The sequence below is a fragment of the Tachysurus fulvidraco genome, chromosome 14, assembly GCF_022655615.1.
Source record: "Tachysurus fulvidraco isolate hzauxx_2018 chromosome 14, HZAU_PFXX_2.0, whole genome shotgun sequence".
Lineage (NCBI taxonomy): Eukaryota > Metazoa > Chordata > Actinopteri > Siluriformes > Bagridae > Tachysurus > Tachysurus fulvidraco.
This window is the reverse complement of record NC_062531.1, coordinates 4,689,286-4,708,308: the sequence shown is the minus strand read 5'-3', so window position 1 is coordinate 4,708,308 and position 19,023 is coordinate 4,689,286. Positions and strand designations below refer to the sequence as shown.

At 42.2% G+C, this 19,023-nt stretch overlaps 1 protein-coding gene across 4 annotated transcripts in view; it reads right to left on the bottom strand.

The window, feature by feature from the left end:
• Positions 1-18,810, bottom strand: part of gripap1 (GRIP1 associated protein 1) — a 59,153-nt gene extending 40,343 nt beyond the window's left edge. Inside the window, exons 1-19 of one of the 4 annotated variants that reach the window (XM_027151240.2) lie at positions 18,665-18,810; positions 15,343-15,409; positions 13,664-13,725; positions 12,151-12,177; positions 11,649-11,756; positions 10,982-11,138; positions 10,461-10,624; positions 8,466-8,508; positions 8,080-8,150; positions 7,808-7,855; positions 7,692-7,723; positions 5,861-5,908; positions 5,542-5,641; positions 5,368-5,445; positions 4,100-4,198; positions 2,722-2,856; positions 2,036-2,131; positions 461-673; positions 19-132 (exon numbers count right to left, since the gene is read on the bottom strand). In XM_027151240.2, the coding sequence (XP_027007041.1) occupies positions 19-132; positions 461-673; positions 2,036-2,131; positions 2,722-2,856; positions 4,100-4,198; positions 5,368-5,445; positions 5,542-5,641; positions 5,861-5,908; positions 7,692-7,723; positions 7,808-7,855; positions 8,080-8,150; positions 8,466-8,508; positions 10,461-10,624; positions 10,982-11,138; positions 11,649-11,756; positions 12,151-12,177; positions 13,664-13,725; positions 15,343-15,409; positions 18,665-18,706 (1,704 nt within the window). In that variant the 5' untranslated portion in view covers positions 18,707-18,810. The remainder of the gene's footprint in view (positions 1-18; positions 133-460; positions 674-2,035; positions 2,132-2,721; positions 2,857-4,099; positions 4,199-5,367; positions 5,446-5,541; positions 5,642-5,860; positions 5,909-7,691; positions 7,724-7,807; positions 7,856-8,079; positions 8,151-8,465; positions 8,509-10,460; positions 10,625-10,981; positions 11,139-11,648; positions 11,757-12,150; positions 12,178-13,663; positions 13,726-15,342; positions 15,410-18,664) is intronic. The other 3 variants (XM_027151241.2, XM_027151242.2, XM_027151243.2) reach the window with 3 other exon arrangements.
• Between the last annotated feature and the right edge of the window lie 213 nt (positions 18,811-19,023).

The window sequence follows — 19,023 nt, the reverse complement described above, 5'->3', positions numbered from 1 at the left end:
CAGACAGACACAGGTTACCTCAGCCTCTTTGAGCCTGCGCTCCATCCATCCTTTGGTTCCCTCCATGGACTGCACCTGAGCTTGCAGCTCTTCCACACTCTGCTGCAGACCCTCAAGCTCTTTATTGCGAGCCTACAAAACAAAGCATTGTTTTAACACACACTCACACACACACACACACACACACACACACACACACACACACACACACACACACACACACACACACACACCTTTCTATATTCCTCTCTATTATATTCTTATTTCTACTCCCTTTCTTCCTATAATCCACACCTCTCCTTCACCACCCCCCTCTTCAGACCTGTTACTATGGTGGTAGTTTCTCAGTGTGGAAGTGCTATTTCTTTGGTGTTAGCTTTTATAACTGAACTCTAGAACAACGGGCTGACAGCATGTCAGTCTTCTAGTTAGAACGATTGCTTCCCAAAATCCGTCTCACCTTCTCGTCTCGAAGCTGGCCACGGATCTCCTCCTCCGTACGGCTCTTGTCTTCATGAAGGCCGCGCAGCTCTTTCTCGTAGCGTGCCCGGATGCCCAGAACCTCTTTCTCGTGCTGTAGTCGCACGTCGCTCAGCTCCTCTTTGTGCCTGGACTTCTCCTTCGCCATCTCGATGGCCAGCTCATCCAGCATGGCCTTGCGTTTGTCTGCTGTCTGCCACGGTAACAAGAGCACAGTCAGGAGACGCAGGGACACAAAAAAAGACACCGATAACGCCAATAACGATACAGCCTCCTGGCATCAGAGTGGCCAATTAGCAAACTTCAGCTTGTCGATATCGCAGTCGATTACATCTAATTAATTGAGGAAAGCCGAAGTTCTTAAACGTCATTTACTAACATTAATTATGGCCCTGATCTTTATACCGTGCTTTGATTCCTTTGTGGGGGGAAAAAAAATTGTTTGCTTATTCAAGCAAACTTTCTGCTCATTTTAAACATTTAAAACGCTTAAGGGAAAATAAGTTAAAAAATAAGGTTGGGGTGGAGGTGATGTGTATGTGTTCCTATTAAAGTGGACGGCAGGTGTGTTTGTCATCTCTATAGGTGTGAGACTAGGTTTAAATTTACTGCTGAGTCAATAATTAACCAGTGAGGAGTTTTGGCCAGTGTTATTAATAATTAAATAAATAGATAGAATTTCGGCAAGCACTTATTAGATCTGTCTGGAACCAGAAAGACATTAGTGTATCTAACGCAGGCAAAAAAGGAAATCCATCAGCATCGCTGTGATCTTAATGAAAATCTCCGACGCTGACGTTACAGAATAACTCCGAAGCCAACAAACTTGTTTGGTGCTGAAAATAACAGCATCCGGAGTTAATAGAAATAATTAGGGCCAAAAGACTGATATGGCTCATGCAACTAAACTCCTTCAAATACAGCGGAGAGGAGACAAGAGGAGAGGAGACGAGAGGGGAGGGGAGGAGACAAGAGGGGAGGAGACGAGAGGGGAGGAGACGAGAGGGGAGGAGACAAGAGGGGAGGAGACGAGAAGGGAAGGGAAGAGAAGAGAAGAGGAGACAAGAGGAGACAAGAGGAGACGAGAGGAGATGAGAGGAGACGAGAGGAGACGAGAGGAGATGAGAGGAGATGAGATGAGAGGAGAAGACAAGAGCAGAGAGAAGAGAAGGGGAGAGAAGACGAGACAAGAGGAGACAAGAAGAGAGAGTAGAGAAGACAAGAGCAGAGAGAAGACAAGACAAGACAAGACAAGACAAGATGAAAGAGAGTAGAGAAGACAAGAGCAGAGATAAGACAAGAGCAGAGCGAAGAGAAGAGAAGAGAAGACAAGAGGAGAGAGAGTAGAGGAGACAAGAGGAGAGGAGATGAGAGCAGAGAGAAGAAAAGAAGAGGAGACAAGAGGAGACAAGAGAGGAGGAGATGAGAGAAGAGAAGAGATGAGAGGGGAGGGGACAAGAGGAGAGGGGAAAGGAAGGAAGAGAAGAAAAAAAAAGAAAAAAACAAAGCGAAAAGAAACAAAACGAATAAAAAAAGGTGTGTGTAAGATGAATACCTTCCTGGCTTCTTCTAGATCTTGCTGTACTTTATCTTTCTCCAGACCCAGCTCAGAGATCTGTTCCAAAAGTCTACCACTGGCTCGGTTTGACTCCTACACACACACACACACACACACACACACACACACACACACACACACACAGACACAGACACACACACAGACACACAGACACAGAGACACACACACACACAAACACACACACACACACACACACAGACACACACACACAGACACACACACACAGACACACACACACAGACACACACACACAGACACACACACACAGACACACACACACAGACACACACACACAGACAGACAGACACAGACAGACACAGACACGCACTATATTTAGTCTGTACAGACAGATTCGATACACAACCCACACTGTATGCCTGGATATTATTTGGAATCATGGATGGTTTTTTTTCCTACTTTAATGTAATAAGGCAGTAAAACGTTGCTGCTTGCCAGAACACATGCAGTCTAACATCTGTAGTTCCTGACATTGTGACTGATACGGTGGTCAGTGGAGTAGAGAGACTAAAGCTAACCCTGGCTGGTGGTACAGAACACAAAAGCCAGGTCTGGTCCCAGAGAGCTACACTGTGGTTGTTGTGCTCAGACATCACAACTGGACACTGTGTGTAGTGTGTGTAATGTGTTGGCTTTATGAGGACCTGTAGCTGAGAGCTGAGGTCATCTTTCTGTGCCAGTAAACTCTCCTGCTCGCTGCGTCTCTGCTGCAGCTCCACATTCAATGCCATGTTCTGCTCCCTGAGAAGGTTCAGCTCCTGGGTCTTTACTGTCTGGATCTGGGATACACACACACACACACACACACAATATATACATACATATACACATACAAACACACAATATATACTTACACATATACACAAACACACACACAATATATACACACAATATATACATATACACAAACACACAATATATACATACACACACACCACACACACAATATTTACACACATATACACACAATATATATACATACACACTCACAATATATACACACATACACACACAATATATATACACATACACACACAATATATATACACATACACACACAATATATATATATATATATATATATATATATATATATATATATATATATATATATATATATACATATATATATACACACACACACACACACACAATATATACATATACATACACAAAATATATACATATAGACACACACACACACACAATATATACGTATACACACACACACACACACACACACACACACACACACACACACACACACACACACACACACACACGCTTTTCACTGAAGATGAGTTTAAAATCATTAAAATATCAACACGGCTAAAATGGGAATGAAATCGGAAATGAGTATAAATTACTGAAGTGCGTGTTACAATGTGTTTATTATTATTATTATTATTATTATTATTACTATTATAAGAAAAAAATTGTTCCTGATAAATAAATTCTATTTCAATTTCTTATTTGTTAAGAGTTAAACTTGGCCCTGAGCGTATAATCTGCAGTACAGGGATGATGATGATGATGATGATGATGAAGAGGAGGATGATATTAGATCTTCTAGCTTATTAGTAACAGTGAAGATGAAATACGAGCTGCTGTAACTTCTTTTTATAAGAACGCCGTGTCTGTATTATCACCACATTACACATAATGCTTTCTTTTGTATAAACCAAAGCACATCTCTGTAAGTCCCAGTTAGCAAAAGTAAGAGACTTACAATTGTTTCATTTATACAGCTGAGCAATAGAGGGATAAGGGCCTTGCTCAGGGGCCCAAGCGTGGCAGAGCTCACGACCTTCTGATCTGTTCTCCGTACAAGACGCTAACAGAACCATTTAATTGAACTTCTTTCCCCAGGAGATGAACAAGCCTGAGGCCGATCTCCGAGCTGTCGTATTATAATTAGCGCTGTTCTGGCATGTTACGACTGCGCCGACAGTAACGGACGTCGTCGTAGGAACGGATGGCGATGATGGCTGATGAATATGGATGACGCGTGTCGAGCTGTACCTGTTCTAGTGCAGCTAGGTTAGTCCTGAGAGCCTCGTTCTCAGTCAGCATGCCCTCCACCTGCTCCTGACTGACTGCGCTCTGACACGCTACCTGCAGCTCCACCGAACACCACGCACAGCCACAAAGAGAGAGGGAGAAAGAGAGAGAGAAGAAAAAAAAGAAAGGTGAAATTCAACTGACGAGCTTTGAAGAAGGAGAGAACATCAGGATCACGGAGCTGACGCAAGGCCGAGGCAAAAAGCGAGGGATAGAAACAGAAGAGGCGGAGTGATCGCAGAAAAAGGGAGAGAAGACGAATAGAGCTTTTTAGGGTTTGAGAAAATTCGGCGGAGATAAAGTAGAGACGAAGCAGATGCCTTTTGATCTGTTCGAGCTGCCGATCACGGCCTTTAATTAAGATCCGAGGAAAAGAGTGGCAGCGACGACACCAGGTACTTCCAGCAGCATCCCGAAGAAATCTGCAGCCGATAAGCCTTACGGCCGTACTGATGTTTAATAATTCAAGTAATCTTTAATGCAATCATTTATTCAAAGCCAATTAAAACACACAGGCCTCTGGATAATGTGAAAAAAGTTCACAAAAGTTTTATTTTAGAACTCAAAAAAAAAAACACAACAATAAACAGCTGGCAGCGTCTCGTCACGCCGTCACGCCGTCATCCAGACAGTAAAGCAGACAGATTCGTCTTGTATGCTGCGTTCATACGATGACGGCGGACAGCAGACGGCAAACCGAAAGGTTACGTGTGTTCCAGTGGAGCAGAAATCGCTGGATATTTTGTGTGTTCCACTTCCACTGATTTATGGGACAGATAAACGCTTCCATCCGTATCGCATCGGCATTGTGACCTCGACGGGACTAAAATTACATCGGTTAGAATTTTCAAAACTGCGACGCGAGATGATTAACAACAACTGTTTCTCTTTACTGTGTGATTATACTGCATTAAACCCAGGGATCGTTTTCCACATTAGCGCAAAGAAAGCGGTCTCGTTCTGGAGGATAGAGACAGAACTGACTGTACTGGTATGGCTGTGATAATGAAGATCGCTCTGTGTGTGTGTGTGTGTGTGTGTGTGTGTGTGTGTGTGTGTGTGTGTGTGTGTGTGTGTGTGTGTTGTTCACCTGAGCTCACGCAACCCTTTTAAAACCTCTGTGAAAAAATCGGCAAGTTATAGAATGGAGCGACAGCCGGCGAGAGCGAGGCTTTGCTGTAAAGCGCAGAGCGAGTGAACCTCCTAGTGGAGAAGGAGGTGATGATTACCTGATCTTTGAGTGCATGGAGAGCCACCTCGTGCTCCTTCTGCTTGCTCTGCAACTGCTCCTTTAGCTCAGCAACATTCTATCACAACACACACACACACACACAAGACACACAATAAAATAAAAGTCCTGCTAACCGATCACGATCATCAGATTATCAGATTTTATTTCTGACCTGATTAGCGTTGGTCAGGTCGGACTGTAGTTTCTGCACGCGCAGGTTGATGGATTTCAGCTCGTCCTCTTTGCGCTGCTGAATCTCATCTATTTTTGTCCTGAAGCAAAAAGCGCACAAATGATCAAACAGCTGATCTGAAACAGGCGATTTGTTTGAAAGAGCGCCGGCGTGAATGCGAGAGGAAACGATCTGTGCAATGTGTTTGGGAGGGAAGATGGACCGCAAGCGCCAGTTTAGAACCACTAGAACGCACAGAGTCGTTTATAAACGCAAAACAAAGAACAAGTGTGAAACGAATGCGCTCCCAGGAACCCACCTGCTGTCATGATAGAGAGCCTCTTTTTCCCCCTGGAGATGCAGGAAGCTGAAAGGAAACCACAGAGGGAGGCAGTTTAAAGTCCAAGCAAACAGAAAGAACAGCACGGTTTGAGGATCGGTGCCCAGAAGGCAGCCTTGTCACTGAGCAAGAGGCACAACTGACAACTCCAGTACAGAGAAAGACAGACAGAGAGAGAGAGAGAGAGAGAGAGAGAGAGAGAGAGAGAGAGAGAGAGAGAGAGAGAGAGAGAGAGAGAGAGAGAGACAGAGTGAGCTGGAGACAGAGAGCGAGAGAGAGACAGAGAGCGAGAGAGAGACAGAGAGCAAGAGAGAGACAGAGAGCAAGAGAGAGACAGAGAGCAAGAGAGACACAGAGAGCAAGAGAGACACTGAGAGAGACAGAGCAAGACAGAGAGAAAGAGACAGCGCAAGACATGGAGACAGAGCAAGACAGTGTGAGAGAAAGACAGAGAGAGAGATAGAGCAAGAGAAAGAGAGAGAGCGAGCAAGAGAAAGACAGAGAGAGATAGAGCAAGAGAAAGAGAGAGAGAGCGAGAGAGAGAAAGACAGAAAGAGAGAGAGAAAGACAGAGAGAGATAGAGCAAGACAAGGAGAGAGAGAGAGAGAGAGAGAGAGAGAGAGAGAGAGAGAGAGAGAGAGACAGAAAGAGAGCGAGACAGAGAGAGAGATAGAGAGCGAGACAGAGAGTGAGCGAGAGAGAAAGACAGAGACAGAGAGAGAGAGAGAGAAAGAGAGCGAGAGAGAGAAAGACAGAGAGACAGAGAGAGAGAGACAGAGAGAGAGACAATGAGAGAGAGTGAGACAGAGAGCGAGCGAGAGAAAGACAGAGAGAGAGATAGAGAGAGACAGAGAGAGAGAGACAGAGACAGAGTGAGAGACAGAGACAGAGAGAGAGACAGAGAGAGAGAGACAGAGAGAGAGAGACAGAGAGAGAGAGACAGAGAGAGAGAGAGATGTATATTAGATATTATTTAGACCCCTCAGTGCTTCATCAAGGGGAATAAGACACAAACAGGTTGGTGTTACAGAGCTACTGAAAACTGTCCTTCATCAGACCTCAGTCACAGAGAAATGAAAAAGAGAGGTGGGAGCTCAGTGGTTATTGACCAGAAGGTTAAAAGTTCCAATCCCAGGGTCACTGAACAAGATCCCAGCACTGAGAAAACACACATGTAAGTTGGTCTGGGTAAAAGGAATGTTTCACAAATCAATCGTAAGAGATTCTAAGCAAAATATGTGGACAGGAAACGAAACGAAAAATAAAGTTCCTATTTGTAAGTTTCCATATAAGGAGTTCATTTGAGACTCGACTTCAAACGATATAAATATCAGGAGTTACTGACATTTTGTGGATTGACAAAATGCGCAGACAAATCAGTCCATTGGAGTCGTGGAGTTGTGCGAGAGTTTCTGGGTGACGTATTTATCGAGATGTTAACACGAAGGCGATGAAGGTCACAGAAACGTCTGCAGATCTGCTGAGGATGTTGGGTGCAGAGTGAGCGTGTTTGTTCAGTACTCAGAAGTCGGTGTAGATGTGGTTAAGCTAACATGCTAACGTATACAAGCGTTCGCAGTTGGGATCGTGACGGAATAACGAAGCTTAAAGAACCATTAAAGCAGAAAAAAAAAAAAAAGCTCAAAATGTTTATTCGCTAATCCTTTTCGGTCGTCTTTAAACGGATTATGTAAATACTGACCTATAACACGACGACGCGCCGTTTCAATTCCGATGATGCTAATAAACCGCTGTGACTTCAGCGCTGTGAGTGTTTTAAAATAAAGGCACGACTGTACACGGTTCTTACCTCTCCTGCTTTTTCTTCAACTTGTCAGATAGCTAGAAAAGACACAAATCGTGTTCATGATGAGTGTTCGCGTGAATACACACACACACTTGCATGGATAGCGGTGTTACGCTTACCTTAGCGTTCTCTTCTTGAAGCTTTGCGAATTCAGCTTGTTTGGATGCCTAAAAAAAAGACAAGATGAATGTATTAAATATGGAAATGAGTAGCTGGAGATTTATCATGCTGCAAATGTGCACAGTGGATGATCGCATATGGTACACACTGTATAATCTGTGGGATTTTATATGCTGTGGCATTTACAGTGTGTGTGTGTGTGTGTGTGTGTGTGTGTGTGTGTGTGTGTGTGTGTGTGTGTGTGTGTGAGTGAGTGTGTGTGTGGGTTTACCTCCAGGGCCTGTAGCTGCTCTTTCAGTAATCGTTTCTCCTCCATCTCAGTCTGAAGCTTCAGCTCCACTTCTGAAAGGGACAGATGTAAAAGGCCATGATATACAACGCCACACCACACGCACGCACACACACACGCGCACGCACACACACACTCACACGCACACACACACTCGCACGCACACACACACTCACACACACACACTCACACACACACACTCACACACACACACTCACACACACACACTCACACACACACACTCACACACACACACTCACACACACACACTCACTCACACAGACCTGCTGCAGTCATGGTTAAGAAACACAAGACATGTAAAAACAGAGTTTCTACACAACACTAGCAGTGAGAAAGGCTCAGCGTACCGCTTAGCTCGTTTACTCGTTGCTCCAAACTGATGCCTGTCCCCTGTAGATCAAAGGCAGAGACAGAAACGTGGGTAAGAAACGTGATCGCATGCTTCAAACACGGGCAGTTTCCCAAAAATAAATGCAATATTCCTATAATAAATAAAAAGACTCTATGCCCCACCCACTTCGCTAAGTCCTCGCAGAAACAGATAGCCTCAGGAACGATTGTGTTCTGGATCTTTAGCGTGCATGGGCCACCGATTTCAGTTAAACATTTCCATATAATGTATAATTTACATTTACAGCATTTAGCAGATGCCCTTATCCCGAGGGACTTACATTTTTTATCTCATTTTATACAACTGAGCAACTGAGGGTTGAGGGCCTTGTTCAGGGGCCCAGCTATGGCAGCCTTTTGGACATGGGAATCGAACTCACAACCTTATTGAGTAATTATTGTGTCCCCCACATACCACGTTATTACGTTCGATCATTATTGAGTTCATTCCTTTCTTTGTTTTCGCTATACTACAGTGGGTTTGGTTAAAGATTGAACAGAAACATGACACGGAGCTCAATTATCTCCTTTAGATCGTTTCTACAGTTAATCTAAAGTCATATTTGATTACTACTTTGATTACTATTTTAAAAAGACGCTCAGGACATCAGGCTGGGAGACACAGATATTGTGATGTCTTGCCATTTATTTATTTATTTATTTTTACTATAAAAAACTGTTTTGTTTTTTTTTGTTTGTTTGTTTTTTATCATTTTTATTTTTTTTTAAAAAAGTGAATCACTCAACTAAGTTTTTTTATGCTGAATGCTAGGATTATGTATGACGCCTAGAAAAACTGTATATAGGTGCAGAAATGTTGTGAGGAGATACGATGCGATCACCCCACCCCTGTTTAGACCTGAGCCGAGCTAATTTACTCATCTGTATGTACTGGACTACAAGATTATTGAATAGATTAGAATAAGAATTAAAGAGTTCGGTGAGCTTTTAGGTTCCTTCCGGTGCTCCACTGCCTCACGTTTAAACAACCAAAAACGGAGACACGAGAGACAGGACGCATTAGAGTGTAAAAGAAAGACGTTCAGTCGTCGTGTTTGGTCGATGACGTGAACGCGACAGGCTTTATGAAGTCGTGATCTGCTCTAACGCACAAACAGACTCTCCGATTTTGTCTGCCTGGTATTTATTATTGTGGATAAACTTTCATTAAGTGAAAACGTGCATGAAAATAGCATCCTTTTAACTGACCGAAGGTGATCGGTCCTAATTGCTACGTGTGTAACAATACAACCGGGTCACGATTTTGATTCGATTTGAATCGGTCGAATTCTCCAAAAAATCTGAAGGAAAATTGTGACTTTTGAAAGATTCGGATTATTTCTGAATGAACATAAACGTAACATTAAAATCCTCTGATGCAGAGAAAAAGACTGAGTGAAACGTGATTAGTTCTGAAGCTCGGGCGTCATTTTAACTGGACATAGAGCTTCAAGATGGGTTTTAAATGCCTGAAGTCCACCACCTCTGTCCCAGGCACCGTGCAGCACAGGCTGGATTCATTCCCAAGCTACTGACGTAACCAGTTATAACGAGACTGTGTAACCTTATAACCTCTAACATATCACTTCGAGTGCAGACGACTCCCTTTAATGTTGGCAGTTTTCCACAAAAGAAAGCCATCGTGTGACCAGTGGGTTCAGATATTAAAACTTGTGACGGTTGGGACCTCTGGTGTTGGAATAGTGCAACTGCATTACAAACATAATTAACACTAGGCTTATTTCCACAGTGTGAATTGCAGAGTTACACAACACACAGCCACACTTTTGCATCTGGACATGATGCATCGTTAGACCTCTTAGTAGTTGCTGTAACTAAGCGACCGACGCTCAGTCGTAGTTTAGTGTAGGGGATTGGTGGAACCGCGTGGACGTGGGCTCAATTCCAATGTGGAACATGGAAGACCATCAATCTTTATCTAAACCTCTCACCTGTCTGTCACTGGCTGATACAGCTGCCGCCTCGTCACCGGTACGAGCAGCGTCCGTGTGCAGCTGGTCGAGGCCGTTGGCGTCAGTCTGTCTCTCGATCCCTGCCTCTTTCCCATCACCTACATCTACTCCACGCATGCGGTTTTGCTCGCTGTCATGAAGAGCTGGATCAACACAGACAGCAGTCGCTGCAGTGAATGTTCACATCACATTTATACTGCCACGCATGCACTCTTATATCGTACATATATTACAGGTCATAGCCAGTATATATATAGGTCATAGCGAGTACATATATAGGTCATAGCGAGATTTGGGTTTATCTCAGTCAGCGAAAACGACAGAAAATTGTTAAGTCAATATAAAATCCATAGAGAACAGTATGCAATATTCCTAATGAACATAAATTAAAGGAAGCTGTATAAAGAACCGTCTTTAGTACATCACAGCTGTAAAATAATCAGCATTATTAGCGCAATTCGGTCATGCTACAGTTAGAGACGACTAATCGGTGCTCTCACCTGCCAGTTTTTTCTGCAGGGCGGCGTTTTCAGCCTGTAGGCGTAGAACCTCTCCATCTGTTGGTCCAGATACAGGGCTAGGGACCTGAGCTTGGAGGCTCCTACCCTCACACAAACTCTTATTCTCAGCCTCCAGCTGCTCGATCTGGGAACATAACTACACAGAAAAAAACGGACAATCAGACACAGCTAAAACATCCAGAGCAGAGATTAACGCTGCCGTAGGTTATCCTTAGTCCTTAACGGATCAGGGGATTAAATATAAACTTGGTAAGAGCACAGAAGTAATATTCAAGACTATACTTGAATATAGCAAGGAATATTCAAGACTATACTTATATTTAGAGTCATTACAGAACATAATACGTTTTGCTGATGAAACGATTACATTCCCCAGTCTCAAACAAAACCGATGGTTTAAAACCATTTTAGTGAAACCACCTTATGCTCCATACGAGTAAGCGTATCAACTGCTTTTTATTTAAGTTTAGATACGAGGAATTAAACAGGGCAAGAAATCCTATCTGGAATAAACCGTAGCGTTTGCTGAAAACGGAATCAATACAAAAGAAAATCTAGATTCTTCCCCTGAGGGAGGATTATCTGACAATAACAATAACCATGCTGCATTGTGTGTGTGTGTGTGTATGTGTGTGTGTATCAGCACCTTGGACAGCTCTTGCATGAGGGTGCTGTTCTGCAGCCTGAAATCTTCCTCCTGACTGTGCAGTTTTCCCTGAAGCATCTCATTTTCGCTCAGTAACGCGTCCACTTCCTGTAGCAACAATTGGTTTAGAGTTTAATTCACAACACCAAATGATTTCTACTATGCATAGAGCACACAGATGGAGAGATACGAGACACAGCGGCGGACGGAACCGCAGTCTGAGCCCAACGACTAGAACGTGAGACTGTCTGTTGTTCGTTGTGCCTGTTAATGTGAGACTAGAGAAAAGTGTCTTTAAAACCGCTGCCTACAGAACCTTTAAAAGACATTTACACAAATATTTGCCTATATTATATAATTCTTAATACAAGAATTAATACTAAAAAAAAATATATTAAAACACATTTTAATTGGTATGTAATAACTCTCCTCTCCCACACACTGTGACGCTGTAACAACCCGACATTGCAGTATGATTGAGGGGGGGGGGGGGGGGACTTACCTGAGCTTTCTTGCTCTTATTAAGTGCCTGTGAAGGGAGAAAATATGACAAATCAGACTAAAAAAAAATAAATTCAAATCAGATCCATTTTGACTGTGATGAAAGAAACCATCAGGCTAAGTTCTAGTTATAACGGAGATTGTGTTGATGCTAATTCCGTTAGCAAACGGCTTCCTCCCATCCATTTGGTCGAAAAAATAAGGAAAGATCCGTGGATGGAAGGACATCCTTGCTTTCGCAGGTACGGCTCGGCGTGTAACGCTCAGACTAATTGGATTGAAGCATCTATTATAGATCTATAAGAGAGCCACTGAAATTTTTCAAAGCAGGACTTTTTTTTGTCATTAGTCCATCAAAATGCAGAGGTGCAGCAGAGGTGAAGCTGACAGGTGTGTTTCTTGTTCAGCACATTGCTATTGTTTAATGTTGGCTGTGCCGAAACCCACACTATCCTGTTTTCCCTCCACCTCACCTGTTTCTTCTTTACCTTGATTTATATATATATATTTACATTTATGGCATTTAACAGACACCCTTATCCAGAGTGACTTACAACTGAGCAACTAGGGTTAAGGGCCTTGATCAGGGGCCCAGCAGTGGCAGCTTGGTTGACCTGGGGTTCGAACCCATGACCTTCCGATCAGTAGCCCAACACCTTAACCACTGAGCTACCACATCCCTATATCTATATCTATATATATCTATATCTATATATCTAGCTATATATAGGGATGTGGTAGCTCAGTGGTTAAGGTGTTGGGCTACCACATCTCTACATCTATATATATATCTATATCTATATATCTAGCTATATATATAGGGATGTGGTAGCTCAGTGGTTAAGGTGTTGGGCTACTGATTGTTGTAATATCCAGGTTTTATGCCGTAGATATGTTTTGTTTCTTTCATGTTTACCCACCTTTTTTCCTTGGCTTTTAACACCTGATTTTGTCATTTTGTTCTTAGTTTGTTTTCTGGTCTTATGGTTTTATGTCTTGTATGAGTTGAGTATTTTATGTGTATATATTCTTCTGTACAGCACTTTAGCCAACCTTGGTTGTTTTAAAGTGCTCTATAAATAAAGTTTGATTGATTGATTTATTGATGTTTAGTGCATGCACTGAATCCTGCGAGCAAACGGCAGAGATCTGGGATCGATCCCCACCATACGTTACACACGCGTGTGGATGACGTCTCTGTCTCGATTTTTCCTTTTGTTGTGAATTTGAACGAACTACGGAGCAGTTAGTAGTTGAGTGGAATACATTAAAAGAGAGATCATTCAGGCGAGTGACACCATATAGTGCGACAGAAAATAGATCGTCTGTGTTTTTTAGTCATTTTCTCCATCGAGGTTGCCTTGTGTGTGTATCGTGTGTCATGTGTTGTCAAAGTTACTACAGCTAGCACTCGTACTTTAACATACTACGCATGTCAATCCTGCAAGCCTGTGACTCGAGATGAAGACGATGAGATGAAATGAAACCTGATTTGAAAATAGATGCGTGTTTACCTTTTGTGCTTTGAGGTAATCTTTCTCCAAGGTCAAGGTCTTCTGGCGGACATTGTTGAGCTCTAAGGCAGAGTCGAGGAGGTTAATCGGCGGTAGTTTCGGAAGGTAAATAAGATAGAATTCATGTGTACTGATTACGGCTATGATTAAATGATCTGAAAAGTACAGATACAGCTCTAGAGCACCAGACTGTGGTTTAATGGCCACATGAGTGGTGAAAATAAGCAGTGCAGTTCATTCAAGAACAGACTAATACCAAAAACTCTTCAAATAATCAAAATGCAAATTATTTTATCTTTGGCAACAAATATAATGAACTTAAATTGAAACAACACTGCGTTTAGAAACTAGACGACACTTATATTGCAAACAAATCTGAATTCATTGCATTCTCGATTCTGATTGGTCAGAAGGTATTGGTTCATTTCCTATAACAGCAGCTCTGACAGCAGGCTTGGCAAATTACAGGTTTACATTAATGCACTTGGTCTAATAAGTTTTTTATACATGGAGTTATTCAAACACAGAGGAATTTACCACTTTATTCTGCTTCATGAGGATTCGGGCATCAGATTAAAAGATGACAAGTACATGTGGCCTTTGAGGACAACAACCTCTTAATCGATACACACTTGTCGGACTGTATCTGACTGTAGAAAGGACGTTAATCATAATAACGCTCTCCGGTGTTTATAATCATTTATATTCACACCCTCCAGTGTCACCCGAAGTAGGACGAGATTTATTAAGGTGATACTTTGCTAAAGAGTCTTAAGTGACTTTTGGGACATCCGGTATACAGAGAGTCCTCGGGTTACGTCAGACTCGACGTACGGCGTTCCGTGGTTACGTCGCCATCTCCCATAAATTTATTCAGAAAGTCTTGCCTCTCAAACCTCCTCCCCCAGTAGCCTAGAGTAAGCCTGTCTCTTACCCCCACCCCACCACCCCACCCCACCCCACCCAACATCCTGTTTGCAAGCCAACAACAGTAGTAAAGGTAAGGATAATATTTACACTTGTATGTATGTGCTCCTTGTTTCTTTTGTTTATTTACCATAGAAGTAAAGGTCAGGAATTGTTATCTTTTTTTTTTTTTACTGTTTCACTGCTGTGTATGTGCACCATGTGAGTGACGTAGGTGCTTATGTAGGTGGGTTCGGATGTAGGAACGGATCTCTGAAGTAAATCGAGGACCTACTGTATTCTACATAATATAGCAAGATATTTATTTAGTGCTAAACCACCACAGGCAAAACATTTTAATAACTGACGCTTGCTTTGGAATAAACAAACAAATGCCCCGTTTTATTTTCTCCATCGTTCCGACACCGACTGCGTGCTCGACACCTCGGTGAAAAGACCTGATTAAAATGTAGCTCTGTATTCATTTCAGTACAGCAAGATAGAAGATTAAAACAACGACATGATTAAAACACAAATGCTATTACAGAATGGCGTAAAGTGCTCTGTGAAGCAAAAACAACAGTTCTATAAGCTTTTGAACAGCAAGGGATTGAAATAAGGAAGATATACAGTAGACATACACAGCCTGATTTCTCAGCACTACAGAATCGGACACGTGTCCATATTCACACCTTGTTATAAAAGATAACTCGTCTCACCTGCTGGTGTTTATTTAATGGCGTCTGTGTATAAGGTGCACGGCTGTCGCTTACCTGCAGTGTTCTTTCGTAGGTCATCCGAGAGCTGGTAGTTTTGTGTTCGCAGCTCCAGAAGCTGAGCCTATTGTCGCCAAAACAAAAGGGACAGAAAGAAATTTACGCGCTCCTTAATAGAGCTTAACTCTTTTATAACAGTGCACTTAACGAACATTTTCAATCTGCAGCAACAAATAAATTATTTTATGGCCTGATATATAATGAGTCAGGAGTTTTTCTCTCTGGTTAGTGGTTGAAGATAAACACCTACAGATTTTAGGTGAAAACTTAGGGTCTCTCAGAGAGCAGAAATGAGTTTAAGGGTATTTTCACACCTAGTTCGTTTGAGCCCTCCAAACGCTCTTGGAGCGGTTCAGTGTGTATACTGAACAAACATCATTGTGTATGTGAACAAACCATGTGATCTGAGACCCCTTAAAAGGACCCAGAAGCGAACCTTACTCAGACCACCTCCGGTTCATTTGTGGGTTGGTTTGTGGTTCGATTTGTGTGTGACATGTGAAAGCAATGAGGTCCCGGTCCGCTTTGCATTTCGTTTCGCCAAATGTCCCTGGAGGCTTGCCATACCTGCAGTCGTGCAGGTATATATATATATATATATATATATATATATATGTATATGTATATGTATATGTATATATATATTATTTATATATATTATTGTTATTATATATATATATATATATATTAACATATATTATTAATATATTAAAAATAGACCAAATACTCAAAATCCATTGCTGCACAGAATTCTGGGTTCTGAGTTCTTATGAAGTTGAGGTGTGAACACGAAAGGGTCTGAGATCACTTCAATACTAAAGAGGACCAAAAAGAGAACTGGGAGTCCACTATATCGTGAACACCAAACGAGCTGAGGTCACATTCGGCTAGTTCCTTTTCTGGTTCACTTTAAGTGAACTGGGTTTGGTTCTTTTATAAAGAACTATATGTGAAAACACCCTAAAAGAAACAGAGAAACTACCAATTCTTAAAACAACGAGTGTCTACTTTCATACACGTCATTAACCGTTAGTGTGCACTGAGGCATGTGAAAGAATTTCACTGAAATGGACACAAGCGAACTGGCACAAAATTCCATTTTTTGGCCTCTAGGTAAAAATAGTATATCATATTCTAAGGAAGTGGAACTGGAATAACTGCCCTGCGTATTTAGCTAATCACTGGTCTTTCTCCCCCTTAGGTGCATTTTAATTTTTTGTTCCAAGTGAACTTTTAGTGATTGGACTCTGAGATCCTGAGATCCGAAGGGTAGCGCTGTAGAAATGTGTTTGGACTGAATAAAAATTAAATGTTGAAGGTGATACACAAACCCAGTTAATTCTATAATAATCTGATTATTTATTTAGCTGTGGCTCAGTGTATTCCATGCTCAGGTGATTAATATGATGTGTAATTGTTGAAGTTGTACATTTACGGCATTTGGCAGACGCTCTTAACCTTGAGCGATTTATTTTAGCACAATTTTCCTAACGCCTTATTTTAGCACAATTTTCCTGAGCGCCTTGTTTTAGCACAATTTTTCTGAGCGACTTATTTTAGCACAATTTTCCTGAGCGACTTATTTTAGCACAATTTTCCTGAGCGCCTTATTTTAGCACAATTTTAGCACAACTGGGCAATTGAGGGTTAAAGGTGGGGTGCGCGATGTTTGAAAGCCAACAAACACGCCCCTAACCCAAATGGGTGTCACCCCTGTTTTGATAGCCCCGCCCCAAACATACATACGTAACCCAGGCAACTATTATGGCGGAACCTGCTGGGGCAGGTGGCCGAGGGGATAGTTTTATCAATAAATGAACTGTAGAATGAATTTTTGTAGTACTGTGTGTTGTACCGTGATAGGTTTAGCTCCGTTTCACGCGGAAGACGACGTTCAACACCTTGAACCCGAGGCAGAGGTAACGGCAGGTATCCGCCATGTCAATGTTTCAATATCTCTCTGCTAATGTCAGACATGTGCACCAAACACGCTCTCCACCGCATATTGACAAGACACGCCCCTTTCTGCTCATTGGCCACACTTTGTTTTGTTTGTCGGCCTGACTCAGTTTTCTGAAGCATTTCTCTAACATCGTGCACCCCACCATTAAGGGCCTTGCTCAAGAGCCCAGCAGTGGAGGTGAACCTGTGTTTTGAACTCAGATCAGTGGTCCAACTTGTTATCCACCGAACTACCACATCCCTGTTTACCAGCCTTAATTATGTACAGTGTAAAACCACAGCAAATACAGTAGTGAATAGTGAGTCATGCTTTTCTGACACGGAACAGAACTGGTATTGAGACAGAAAATGTCCCAGTAATCAATCTCTTCGGTCATGTGAGTTCCTGCTCTTTTCAGTGAGTCAGACCTCGCTGTCGACTCATATATGCAACAGAGACCCAAATACACCAGACAAAAAAATAGAGGGGGGTAAAAAAAAAACACGACTTGCATATGAGGTTCACCTGGTTCACTTATAAGAGTCGACTCTTATACAACTCATCTATGCGACTCGGTTCACCTGAAAGTGCCGCCTCAATGAATCGAATAGCGTATAACTCATACAAGATCCAGAGTCGACTCGTCTGCAAACGATACATAACTATTGCACAGCCGAATGAATATTTGGTCGATCGAAAAAACTATAAGCATGTGTTTGAAAATCAGCCTGGTTTAACGAGTCACTTCTAATAACGTAATGGAAACGTGTCAGTGATTAATCTTGCAAATGATTAGCCATGACGGAAACTGGATACCAGGGCAGTGAGCTACATTTCACCCCAGTTTCCACACTGATGTGTCAACAAAACCTGATGCTGGGACATAAATCCTTGACAGCAGTTTATCAGAGTCGTACTATTACCTTTACGCATACAAAACACCAAATAATCCACTTGCTGTCCTCCTGGAGTGATTTAAAGCTCTTTCTTAATCCTTAAAACAACTGCAAACCGCTGTATGATGCACTGCTAAGGAAGAGAAAGAAGCTAACTAGCACGCTAGCTGATAATTAGCAGCCTCACTAACTAACATAACGGACTTAACACTTACGACAGCAGCTGTTATACGTTTCATGAGGTTGCTAAATATTATGCAGACTCAATAAAACAATACAAAACGTGTTTAAAGATCGATAGTGACCAAGCTTTTAGGTGAAAAGCTAACGCTAGCTAGCAGGATGACGCCTCCCTCAATCACCACAGCAGATTGTGCAGATTGAAAATGATTTTGCCCTTTATTTACGAAAACACTTCAAGCGCCGATCCGACATGTTAAAAACAAAACCGACAGAGGTGACTAATTACATATTAAGTTACCTGCATACGGTGAAACTCCTCTTCTGATAGTGCTTGCGCCATCTTCCCCCAAGCGCACGGAAACTGCTTCACCGGTCCGATCCTAAATCACGCCATACTTTGTGTACGTGTGCACTATGTAGGTGCACTATTCCGATAGACGTGAACGCCTTACGTAGTGCACTACGTGACCTATAGGAAGCCGTTTGGGATTCGGACACTATAGGTCAGTTGTTTGTGAGGTTTTAGATGCTGGAGCTTCCCTGAATCCCTGACTTTACCAAAATATCTCTTATATATGCGAAGAAAAACTAGTGATAATTTCATCTAATTTTGAAGTATATTCTTAAATTCCCTGTCACTTTTGGTTGTCCAGGTTG